The 13,303-nt window shown below is 44.5% G+C and overlaps 1 protein-coding gene across 1 annotated transcript in view; it reads right to left on the bottom strand.

Annotated features, from left to right (window-relative positions):
- Positions 1–12,340, bottom strand: part of DISC1 (DISC1 scaffold protein) — a 323,271-nt gene extending 310,931 nt beyond the window's left edge. The window contains exons 1-2 of the mRNA XM_062210776.1: positions 12,277–12,340; positions 4,953–5,944 (exon numbers count right to left, since the gene is read on the bottom strand). Coding sequence (XP_062066760.1) covers positions 4,953–5,944; positions 12,277–12,340 — 1,056 coding nt within the window. The remainder of the gene's footprint in view (positions 1–4,952; positions 5,945–12,276) is intronic.
- Positions 12,341–13,303: the final 963 nt, after the last annotated feature.

The raw sequence follows: 13,303 nt of genomic DNA, 5'->3' as shown, positions 1-13,303 counted from the left end.
CTCTCTGCTAAATATGCCCTTTGCAAGGAAGCAAATGATGGTTCAAGCAGCTGGGTCCCTGCTCTTATGTGGGAGACACTGACTGAGTTCCTGGCTCCCGGCTTTGGACGGGCCTGGCCAGGGCTGTTTTGAGTATTTGGGAAGTGAAACCGTGAATAGGAAATCTCTGTCAGGGCACCTCTGCCTCTCTTCTCTCCGCCTTTCAAATAAGTCTTTTAAAAAGAGAGAAGACCACTGGGTCTGGAGTGGCTTGACAAGGGAGGAATGACAGAAATGGCATCAGAGAGGTAACAAGGTATCTGTCATGAAGACACATGAAGGTCACATAAAAGTTTTACTCGAGGGCCACAGGGGGCCATTGGAGGGTTTGGTGCAAAAGAGCACACGATCTGAATTAGCTTTTAACTTTTCTCGAACCATTATAAGAAAGGGCAGAAGAACAGAGACCAAGCAGGAAGCACTGGAAATAGCATGGAAAGGAGATGATGGCAGCCTGGGCTTGTAGTGAGTAGACTGGTAGAACGGTGATAGTGAGAAGTGTCCAAGAGGCTTTACTACAAATCACCAGTGCAATGTCAACGATGATGTCAAAATTTCAGATCTGAGTCCCAGCTAGAATTGAGTTGCAGGAAACGATCATAGTGCTTATCACCCCATATTGTAACTACTTTTTTATTCTGTTTTGCTTTTTGTCTGTGCACTCCATTTAGCCTTGAGCATCTGGAGAGGAAGAACTATGGTGTATCAGAGTTAAAAATGCTAAAGTTCAACTGTTTTTGGTTTTCCACTGCTGAGTACACAAAAGGATGACACATGCCTCTCCTCCTTGCTCTGCTCATTATCTCTTCTGTGCTGAAGCTGTAAGTGTTCTTGTAGGACTCCTTTGTGTTTATGTCCATGTCACAGAGACTAAGGGGCCATGTGTTCAGATGGTGAAGGCTATGTTCCTGAGCCACTCTATGGAGCAGAACTTCTCCAAACTGATTTAGAACATGAAACATAGCAAGAAATAGAGTTGTGTTGTGTTGAGCCTCTGTATAATATTGCCATTTATTGCTGGTCTATTCTTGACACTATCCTTAACAAAGCCTAGCAGACCACATTGTACTAATAGGCATCAGTAAATACTTTCTATGTATAATCATATCCACCTGTTTTCCTTGAATTGCTCTGTACTATGACATTAAATCTGAGCAGTAAGTTAGTTCTATACATTAGGGAATAGAAGAAAGGCTGTGAGACTGGTTTGATTGCCAGATAAAGCTTTTTTAAAGATTTTATTTATTTATTTATTTATTTTGATTTTATTTATTTATCTGAGAGGTAGAGTTATAGTGAGAGAAGGAGACAGAGAGAAAGGTCTTCTTCCCCAAATGGTTGCAATGGCCGCAGCAAAGCTGATCCAAAGTCAGAAGCCAGGAGCTTCTTCTGAGCCTCCCACGTGAGTGCAGGGGTCCAAGTGCTTGGGCCATCTTCTGCTTTGCCAGGCCACAGCAGAGAGCTGCACTGGAAGAGAAGCAGCTGGGACTAGACTTGGCGCCCATATAGGATGATGGTGCCACAGGCAGAGGATTAACCTGTGCCACAGTGCCAGTCCCCAGATAAAGCTTTAACATTACCATTACCATACTCAAATGATGATATTATTAAACACTTACCTATGGCTGAATCAAAAGAAATACCAGAAACTTTCCTAAATGAAGCATTTTCCTTAGTGAGGCAATGTTGTGAGTACTTGCTTGGGGTCAGACTCTGTCTGAAGCATTTTGCATGTCTGAACGTGTAACCTTCAAACTAATGAGATAGGTACTGTTGTCATCTCCATTTCGTATAGGATCATCTTGAGGCACAGTGCAATTAATCAAATTGCATAAGGCAAGGGAAGGGGAAACTCATGCTACAGAGTCCTGTGGGGACAGTTCACAGGACCCAACAGGAGTTCCCTAGCTGCAGGGCTACTGCTCAACAATTCCAGGAGTGAAGGATGTGCTAAGCATGCAAGTCCCACCAGTGAACCAGCAGCAACCATGCCTTTCTTTCAAAAAACAATTTTCTATTAAGCTATCATCTGTTATTTTCTTTTAGTAGCTGAGTTCAGGTAATAAAAGAGAAAGGAAAGGGCATATTAAGGATTGATTTTTTTTCATTCTAAATCTAAAACTTATGAATTTCAAAAGGTAAATCAAGTTAAGTACCCTGGAATTTCAGCTACCAGGATCTCAGAGAACTGGCATGGGAAATTGTGACATGGTTTGGCCCCAGAAAACTATATTTGCTCGGGGGTTTCACAGATCCCAATTTGTGAAAAGTTCTAGGTTTTCAGGAGGCTGTGATCTATATCCAGGTAAAAAGAATCAAAGGTAAGGATGAAACTACTGGTGTTCCCAGAACACAGGGAGCCCAATCTTATTGAGTGCAGCTGAATTGTCCTCAAGGCAAGTCTCTGCTTGGTTACTTTAGGGTGGAGGAAAGCCAGCCTTCATAAAAGCTTTTTAATTTGGAGATTTAGAAATGCAGATGGGTTGCAAAGGATTTTTATAAAGATTTCTGAAACAGATTTTTGAAAATTAACACTTAAGAATTGGAAACTGCCTTTGTGCATGAGTGTGTCTGCCTCTCAAATTCTCTTCTTCTGCCATGGACAAACTATTAAATAAGTCAATTACATGTCTGTGATCCATCTTTTTTTTTTTTTTTTGACAGGCAGAGTGGACAGTGAGAGAGACAGAGAGAAAGGTCTTCCTTTTTGCCGTGGTTCACCCTCCAATGGCCGCCATGGCCGGTGCATCACGCTGATCCGAAGCCAGAAGCCAGGTGCTTCTCCTGGTCTCCCATGGGGTGCAGGGTCCAAGGACTTGGGCCATCCTCCACTACACTCCCGGGCCATACCAGAGAGCTGGCCTGGAAGAGGGGCGACCGGGACAGAATCTGGCGCCCCAACCGGGACTAGAACCCGGTGTGCCGGCGCCGCAGGCAGAGAATTAGCTTATTGAGCCATGGCACCAGCCCTGTGATCCATCTTAACAAGATGTAATAGTAATCAAGCACCTGCTGAAGGTCCTTAAGTGTACTAGGCACCAGGATCCCAGAATGTCTAAAGGAAGTGACTATCCTGAATGAACTCAAGGTTGCAAGAGGAATTTGCACTCATAAACAAATGCTTATTGAAAATGCTAAGGGCTATAATGAAGCATGCCCAACATGCTATAGGAATAAATGTAAGGACAGATTCATTTGGTACAGAAGGCTAGGAACTGTCTCATAAGCAAATGCCTTCAGAAGTGCACCAGATGGGATAAGCAGTGAAAAAGTGTTCATATCACTACAGAAAGAAGGAAAACTGCAAACAAAGGCATAGGTTTCCTTGCTGTTTTCAGGACTACATGGTTGAGGCCAGCAGGATTGAGTTGTTGAGGCAGGTAAAGAACAATGGGAAAGGGCTGGATTAGCAAGATATGGGATTCAGGTGCTGTTCTGAGACTAGCAAGGAGATAACAAGGTTTAAATGCTAAAGAATAACATTATTACACCAGTTTTTCCAGAAAATATTTGCATTGTTTGTGCAGGTGATGAACTGGAGAAAAGAGGCATCAGAGGAAGTCAATCACATTAATAATTGCTTGCAAAATCTGGGCAAAGATAACCATGAGCTGAGCCAGGACAGAGTACATGGCCAGAGTACATGGGGTGGGCCAAAAGAGTTTGAGATAGTCTGGATATGGGGAGTGAGGCGAGGAAGAATGTGGAAGATGGTTGCTGGCCTATGGAATGAGATGGACTCTAAACATTCAAATCAGAAAATATTGATGAGTGTAAAGGACTTAGAACCGAGTTGGGCCAGGAAGACAGTGACATGGGTTGTGGATGTGTCTAACTCAAGGATTCCATGCTTTACCCAGATTAGAGGTCCGTGTCTCTGGTTTCACTACTTCCTTGAGTCATAAATCAGAGGGCTGAGTTGTGGTCTTTGAGAGCTAGAAAAGGACAAACAGTGATAGGGGGACCAGGAACATCAGGATACAGGTAAAAAATTGAAATCATATGAGACTTGATTGGAGAATGAACATGAACTTCCACCATTTCTGGATCTCCCTATCAAATGTCTGATGAGTGGAAGTTCTATTTGCCTACTCAGAGGTTGCACATGCACACATACAAACAACACACCAGAGTGAATACATAGTTTTTAACTGGATGTGTGGTACTGCCTGATAGTTACTCATAGATTATTTCTACTTGGATTATTTTCTATCTGTGATAGAACAACCCTACCCACTCCTGCTTGTCCATAAATCTCAGTTACTTGTATGGAAAATGGCTAGGGCTTGCTATATCCAGTTAGGGCTTGTTTGTATCGAGCTAGGGCTTGTTTGTATCTAGCTTGTTCTAACTTCCAAAGTGCTGACAGTCTTATCCATGACACGAAACAATCCTATGAAGTGTTCTTATCTCTAAATAAGTCAATGGAGGACCAGAGAATTGAAATAACCAGAAACAGTGTCCCCAGCACTTTGTAAGACACTCCCACTGCAGTAGGATGGCATGGGATGAATTGAGTACACACAAATGAAGACCAGGATAGGTCCGAAGCAAAATGTCTCCACTTTTACATTTCTCAGCACTTGACAAACCTTGGACAGTTCAATCTCCTCTGTCCCCTCTGGTTTCCTCTTTCAAACCACAGCTGAGCTAAGTGAATCACATGTCACCTAGTTCCAGGATAGAGAAGCCTGAAGCCAATGGAAAGCAAATATGAGCATCTGAGCGGCAGAGAAGCTGCACAAAAGAGATTTGTGTTCATACCAAGACAGAAGAGCACATGTCTTTCTGTGGCCATCCACTAAAGGGTTGTTACAGCTTTCATGGGAAGTTTGACCTAGCCCAGCACCCTCCGTTCCTGCCCTCTGTTCAGTACTAATTGAATGACAACTGTGGGTGGGGGAAATACCAACCTCTAGCTTCCTCTGGTTGCTTGACAGGCAGTCCAGCAGTGCAGGTTCCCACTTGCTGAGCAGCGCCGTCCAACAGTGGGCATTCACTGAGCCACTGTGCTCTTCACCATGACAGTCAGCCAGCGAGGGAGCTGGGCAACAGGAGCAGCCAGGGTCCATGTCCACTGAAGAAAGCATCTCATGTTCTGGGCAGCGGCTGCTCCCCACCACCTGGGCCAAGTCTGCAGAGCCCCCAGGGGCTGGAAGACCAAAGCACTGAGAGAGATATGGAGGGTCCTCATGGGGTGTGTCCAAGCTGGAGGCTTTGAGTTCTATCTCCTGGGGACTTTGATGAGGGGACTCAGCCTCTCTGGATGGCAGGCAACCTTCTGCTTCTCCACGTTCCCCAGCAAAGCCAAGCGACTGCTGAATGAAACTAAAGCTTGAGGCAAAGACATCCTGAGAGCCAGGAATGGCTGAAGGGGCGTTGAGGCTGTTTCTGAGGCTGTGGTTGTTCCTGCTCACTTCTATTGGTGCCAAAGAGCCTGTATCTTGGGATCTCCTTCTGCCTTCACCACAGGCTGCATCCTGGCTGGGACCCAGGGCCTCAGCACAGTCCATGGATGAAAATTCTTGCTGACATCCAGTGTGCACAGGGCCACATGGCCCAGTTAGCCTATCAGCTCTGAGCTGAATCCCAGAGCATGCTGACGTTCCTCTTGCAGTGGTCACAGCCCCGCCTACACAGTCCAGAGAGGTCACAGGAGGATCTGTTGTGCTCTGGGGAACAGAAGTCCCTACCTTGGGGCTTCGCCGCTGGCCACAGCTTTCAGCACTGGACTCTGAGTTGTGGGACTCCTGGCTGCCTGCCCCTTCCAGGACACAGTACTGTGTGCCCACTGCTGGAGAGAGGAACCCGATCTCAGGCCCAGCTGTGCTTCTCATGTAGCCCGGCCTCCGTGCCAGCCGCCGCCTCCGAAAAGATGATGCAGGTGGTAAGTAATCCCAGCTGCCTGGGAATTAAAGAGAAAACAGCACCATGAACAGGCAAACAGCACTGACTCCACTGGAACTGTGCTTGGAGAACACCCCGCTATGTAGAAGCCATCTCCTGGTGCAGCTGTCAAAGACAAATGCTGGCTCCATGGCCCCTGGGCCAAACCCATATGAAAATTCTGACAATCACCTGGAAACATCTGCATTGAACGTGTAGAAATCAACACAGTGGCTCCCTTAACCTCAATGTAGCAGATCAGCTGGCGCCGTGGTAAGTTATGTCAACATGTCAGCATGAACACTGGAGGCACAACCTTGGCAATCCCTAAGCCCTCTAGCATCCTCCCTTTGTGTCCTAGGGCACATCAACGCTTTGTATCCCAGATCAAGTCTGGAAAGCAAACGATTTGAAACCAGAATGCAAGACCATGCCTCAAATTAAGATTTGATCATTTATTTTAGCTCTGCATTGAACAGCATGTAAATCTTTATTATCTAGGCTATCCATGTCCCATACACCCATTACATTGTTGTACACAATGGTTAGCTGGCTGTAGATCAAGGTCACCTCACATGGTAGATTACAGGAGTTCCCCTGGAGGTGTTCTCTAAACCAAAGGCTATCTTCTCCTCTTAGCTGTGCTATAGGCAGAGGAGCGATTACAAATACTGACATCTCACAATCTGCTCCAAACCTGAATGTACTCCTGGCTGACCAGATGATCTCCTCTAAGTCATTTAACCTGTCCTGAATGTTAGGTGCTCTGCAGGGATGCAGACTTGAACAAGATACCACTCCTGACCCCCAAATGCTTAAGCTCTAGCAGGAGATATCAACCACACACCCAAAAACTGTTACTGGAATCATAGGGTAAGGAGAATTCAATTCGAAATTAAGCTAATGGAATAAACTGGCAAGCTCAGTAGGTTAATCTGGCAGTACCTGGGCTTTTAGCAAAGCAGAAAATTCCATAGTTACATAGTATGCCTCAACTTATATGTCATGCCAAAAACCACATCATGGAATTAAAGGGAAGAATGGTGTTGTGTTTGTTGAGAAAGGAGTGAAGGCTGCAGCAAATACATCTAATTTCTACGAGCAGTAAAAGGTTCACATTGCATTTTGCAATAATGAGTGACACAAACATATCTGTGGGTCACTCAGCTAAAGAAGATCAAGACCATAAATACAGGCCTGGGGCCAGTGCTGTAGCACAGTTAAAGCCCTGGCCTGAAGCATGAGCATCCTATATGGGCGCTGGTTTAAGTCCCAGATACTCCTCTTCCAATCCAGCTTTCTGCTATGGCCTGGGAAAGCAGTGGAAGATGGTCCAACTCCTTGGGGCCCTGAACCCACGTGGGAGACCTGGAAGAATCTCCTGGCTCCTGACTTCAGATCGGCTCAGCTCCAGCTGTTGTGGCCATCTGGGCAGTGAACCAGTGGATAGAAGACCTCTCTCTCTCTCTAACTCCTTCAAATAAATAAAATAAATCTTTAAAAATAAATAAATAAATAAATACAGGCCTGATCCCATTACTCTTCTTCTTCTTCTTCTTCTTCTTCTTCTTCTTCTTCTTCTTCTTCTTCTTCTTCTTTTTTTTTACAGGCAGAGTGGACAGTGAGAGAGAGAGACAGAGAGAAAGGTCTTCCTTTTGCCGTTGGTTCACCCTCCAATGGCTGCTGCGGCCGGCGTGCTGCGCTGGTCTTTGTTTAGCTTTTAGCCTTCAGTTGAAATGCCTTGCGGCGCCAGCACACCGGGTTCTAGTCCCGGTCGGGGAGCCAGATTCTGTCCCAGTTGCCCCTCTTCCAGACAAGCTCTCTGCTGTGGCCAGGGAGTGCAGTGGAGGATGGCCCAAGTGCTTGGGCCCTGCACCCCATGGGAGACCAGGAGAAGCACCTGGCTCCTGCCATCGGATCAGTGCGGTGCTCTGATGGCTTTTATGTCTGAACTATGCCTGTGTGGCTTAGTGGAATGTCTGCTCTTTCAGTGAATACCCTGAAGTGTGTGCTGGATATGGCCAGGGAGCTCTGGAGTGCTCCAGTGTGGAGCAAGTATCCAGGTGTCACTCAAGTTGGGGATGGTAGAGCTCTTTTTAGCAGAAAGAGGGTATGATGACCTTTGTTGGCATAATCACACCCTCACCTCCTTTCTTCCAACGTGATTGATGCCCCCAAGTGTTATCCCACAGTGGGTGTAATACACGTGTATGCTGCCACAGGAACCACATAAAGGATGTGTGCAGGTCTCAGTGTGAGCACAGATCCCACTGCAATGACCCACTGCAGGCAATCAGGGAGCTCTGGGTATGTGGAGCTGTTCACATTGCTTGCCCAGAGACCTTGCTATACCCTGCACTCTCCTGTGCAATCAGAGTTCCCAAAGTCAGCCCACAAAGCTCTCACAGTCTCAGGGTGCAGAGAATCCACTCCCCCCTGCTAGCCAGTCCTGTCCACCAAGAGGCAGATGTTCCCAGAGTCAGTTGCCTGTGGAAACCCCACTTAGGCAGTCTGAACCCTGAAGCCAGTGATATATTGAGAGGCTGGATCAGCTCACAGTCCTATGTGGGTTCCCAGCCCCCTGTCAATCCTCCCCACCAGACTCAAAGTCAGTAGGGGATGTGGATTTTTCCCTCTGGTAGAATCCCTGGATCATACACATGTACGAGAGCCACCAGCCACAGCCCCTGATCATTTCACCTGGTTGCTTACTCACAGCTGGTTGCCAGGCACATGTACAAGAGCTGCTGCTCTGCCACTACTGCTGATAGGAAATTGTTTTAAGAGAAAGTCCCACTTAACCCCTAGTACACTTGAGATTCAACTGCATTTTAAATTTTATTTATTGTTATTTGGTTATTTTTTATTTTTTAAACTTTTACTTAAGTTATACAGATTTTATATATTTCATATATACAGATTTAGGAATGTAGTGGTACATCCCACTCAACCCTGACTCCCGCCCATGCTCCCACCCTTCCACCGCCATCCTCTCTTATTCCCTCTCTTAATTTTTACAATGATCTACTTTCAGTTTACTTTATACTCATCAACCCCACACTTAGTAGTGAGTTCAACAGATAGTAATCAGAAAAATAAAAAACATCGTCCCTCAACAGTAGAGATAAGGGTTCTAAATAATCATCGAATCTCAAAATCTCAAATTCACTTCTATTATTACATTGTTGTTACTCTACAGTAGTTACCACAGATCAGGCAAAACACATGGTTTTTGTAAAGTTCCTAACAATGCAGAGGTTGTTTCTCTGTAGAATTTTCTCTTTCTACCAACCTTTTTTATCTCTTGAAATTAACAAAATAAAACTAACTTGGTGACTAATGGCTACAAGTAGAGAAAGCATTTAAAATTTATCTCCCTCTGTATGTCCTAAGCATTCTACCTCAAATAGGATTTCCATCAGGCTTCAACTGCAGTCACAATCCCACTTCCCTAATTGGTGGTGAGGAGAACTGGCCCTACAGGTAGTTCAATATTCAGCCCAGTTTGTGTTGAATGATCAAGGACCATACATGTAACATGCAGCAGTGGGATCCTAAAATGAGAAGAGGATGTTGGTGGGAAACACTGGTGCAATCCAAATAAAATCTGTAGTTTAGTTCATTATGCCAATGCTAACTTTTGAGTCTGAATAAATGCGAGATTATATATAAACTATTAGCGTTAGAGAAAATTGGGTGAGGGAAATTTTGTAGTATTTTTTCAAATTTATAAAAACTACAATTATTCCAGAAGAAAGGTTTTATTTAAAAAACATGTATGGGGCTGATGCTGTGGCATAGCGGGAAAAGCTGTTGCCTGCAGTGCCCCATATGGACGCAGGATCCAGTCCTGGTTGTTCCATTTCCAATCCAGCTCTCTGCTATGGCCTGGGAAAGCAGGGGAGATGGCCCAAGGCCTTGGGCCGCTGCAGCTGTGTGGGAGACCCGGAGGAAGCTCCTGACTCCTGGCTTCGGATCAGAGCAGCTCCAGCCATTGCAGCCATCTGGAGAGTGAGCCAGCAGATGGAAGACCTCTCTCTCTCTCTCTCTCTCTCTCTCTCTCCCTCTCCCTCTCCCTCTCCTTCTCTTTCTGTGTAACTCTTTCAAATAAATAAATCTTTAAATAATAATAATAAATGTGTACACCTTTTCTCCTGTTTATCAGATCTATTGCGTTTGTTTTTTAGACTTAGCTGTGAAGTCTGGGAGAGTAGAATGAAGATGTCTTCTCCCCTCCATCAGCATTCAATAGCTAATGCTGCTTGCAATTCATTCATAAAGAAAAGCATATCCACTTAAATCAAAGGTACCGCCAAAAGACTACCATGGTGGCAGAGTTCAAGGCAAAGGTCAACCAAAGTAGCTTCAACTTTGACCATGAGCCTTTTTCTATACTGATGAGGCTCCTAGGGTCCAACACAATCTACATACACACACACGTACATATACACACACGTACACACACACATACACTCACACAGTGTCCAACATGTGATCAGGTTGTAGACACATAACTTGTGTTCTCCATCAAATAATACATTCCCAACTCACTGATCCAACTGTCTGCACTTTTTTCTTTTTTGTACTGACAGTTCCTTTGCCCAGCTGAAGTGGGTGGCCGGGGAATTCAACAACCAGAGATTCATAAACGACATGGATGGGTATGCTTTGAAATGCATTGAACAGCCTCTCTCCACTACACTATTAATTCTCATAAATGATTGTCTTTTTCTCCTCATATAAACTGCTATTCAAAATGTGATCACCATTTGAACACCCCTCAAGGGTGCTGCTAGCCACAGATGGGTGTCTCTAATGAATCTTTTAACTGCTGCCCTAATAAAATATGGATGAACCAGAAGGAGCCCTCCTCTGTAGCTATTATTTCAAAACAACTAAACAACTTAAGTTTCTGCCCTTATTTTTTGCAACAAAGAGCTGCAAACTCTTGCATCCACCCAAACAAAAGATAGCTTTTTTTTCACTAGTCCATCTGGAAGGTTTGCAGTTACCTTTTTAATGCCATATTTTATGCATGGGCTTATTTTCATGGCTTTCCAAGAGCCCCACTTTGCATGACAATTTTGAGATACGTTTATTAAAAAGTGATTGCAAAGTGTCAGCATTTCACACATAGTAGTACCCCGGAGACTGGAGCATCCTTCAAGTATGTCCCTACTTTGTACTAAAACTTTATAATACTCAGAATTTAATCCCACATCAAAGGTTTGTGCCACTTAAATGCTTGATCTTAAGAAGTTATACAATTATTGCATTGCAAATGTCCTGTTTTATGGTCCTTCAGAAAAAGAGGGGAAATTCAGGTCTGTCCCCCCTCCTGCTACATTTAGTGGAAGTTGATGCACAGAAATAAGAAGGAAATCAGTATTATATGGCTCATGTTACAATGACCTGCACTCCCTGCCATTGTATGTTAGAAAAATGTACTGCTTTATGCACAGAATGCGGGCGTGAGCTGTAACTTAACTGGCTCTAAGATGCAGGCAAACACTGATGATAAATAAAATTGTCTCTGTCTTCACTCAAGGATTTTTTTCATAAAACATCTCAAGCCTTACTTCATACTGAGGCATTACCTGTAACTTCCAAGTTTGAAGAGGCCTTGTCTCCATATAGGAAGCTGAATTCTGGGTGATTACGTCAAACACTATTAGCATTTGAAGTTGATAACTGGTCAGGGGTTGGACTGCCTGAAGTCAACCTTTGCACTACCAGTGAATGCAGTGTTTATTTAAACAGTCTTACAGAAGACTGTAGAGGGGAATATGAGGATGTTCTGAGAACAGCCTGTTTTCAAGAACTCATTTAAATGCAAATTGCATGCACAAATCATAACAAAATCTTGCCTCTTCTGGCCTCCATAATGCTTCTTCACTATGGAATCATCTTGAACAAAGCAGTACATTTTCCTGTTCAGATTAAGTGTCCAGGAATGTTTCCATGTTTAAATATCTGAAGTGTGCTTTGGTTCTATCATTATGTTCCTCCACAGTGTAAAGTAACTACACATCTTTACTGAACTCCTTTGGACAACTTTTGTACCCAAAGTGGTATATTTTATTATTTGTGAATTATTAAAATGAGATGCTAGTGTACCTACCAGTCACTTCTCTCAGATAGATATCACATAAATTCTCAGATCAAAGCCATCTTCCAGAAGAGGCATGGAGCCAGAAGTACTACTGCTCCTCAGAGGGAAAGAATTTGGGGCATCACAATGACTCACGCTTAGATATCATGGACTGGCATGGATCAGCATGGAGTTAGGTAACTGGAGCAGTCAGACACCAAACAAGGGAAATCACTCCTGTAGTCTAAGACAGTGCTCACCAGCAGGTGAGTGTGCCCCAGGATCCAGGGGTAAAAGAGCATCAGAGAAGGCGAAATCCCCCATTAGACACACCCTGGCCAGCAAACCGTGACATTACCCCTCTCCATGGAACTCAAGTCACCCATCAGAGCCCACCTCTATAGTCAACTCAACACCAAAAGGAAAAATAAGGTCAGACCATTGTGGCACAGTGGGTTAAGCTTCCACTTGTGAAGCCTACATCCCAAATCTAAGTGTGGGTTCAAGTCCCAGCTGCTCTGCTTTCATCCAGCTTCCTACTAATGTGCCTGGGAAGGCAGTAGAAGATGGCCCAAGTATTTGGGCACCCACCACCCATGTGGGAGACACAGACTCAAATGCAGTTCCTAGCTCCTGGCTTTAGCTTGACCCAGCTCTGCTGTTGTGGTTATCTTGGAGTGAACCAGGGGATGGAAGCCCACTCTTTCTCTCTCTCTCTTTGTGTGTGTGTCTTCCTTTCTCTCTCTCGTAGCTCTGCCTTTTGGATAAACAAATAAATAAATCCTATTACAAAGAAGAGAAGAGAAGGGAAATGATTTTCAACAACCTCAGAGTAACAAGATTTTCAGAAGCTAGAGCAATGATATCAAAGAGCTCTGAAGTTAGACTGGGTTCAAATTCCCTTCTACCCATCATGGTTCTTGGACTGCCAATGAATAATCCCCCCCCCCCAAGAAACTATTTATTTAATGAGTACAAATTTGACAAGTACAACATTAGGAATATAGTGATTCTTCCCATCACACCCTCCAGCCCCACCACACCTCCTCCTCCCTGTCCCATTCCCAGTCCCATTCTCCATTAAGAAACAACAACTGTCCCTTGACAGTCAAGACAAGGGCTGTTCAAGTCATTGCTTCCCAAAGTGTCAATCTCACTTCTAGAGACTGCCTTTTAGGTGCTCTGTTAGTTATCACCATTCAGGGAGAACCTATGGTATTTTCCCCTTTGGGACTGGCTCATTTCGCTAAGTATAATGTTAATAACTTCTCTCACCCTCAGTTTTCT

Source organism: Lepus europaeus, chromosome 14, assembly GCF_033115175.1.
Source record: "Lepus europaeus isolate LE1 chromosome 14, mLepTim1.pri, whole genome shotgun sequence".
Taxonomy (NCBI): domain Eukaryota; kingdom Metazoa; phylum Chordata; class Mammalia; order Lagomorpha; family Leporidae; genus Lepus; species Lepus europaeus.
Note: the sequence above shows the minus strand (reverse complement) of the source record. Positions and strands in the feature narration are given on the sequence as shown.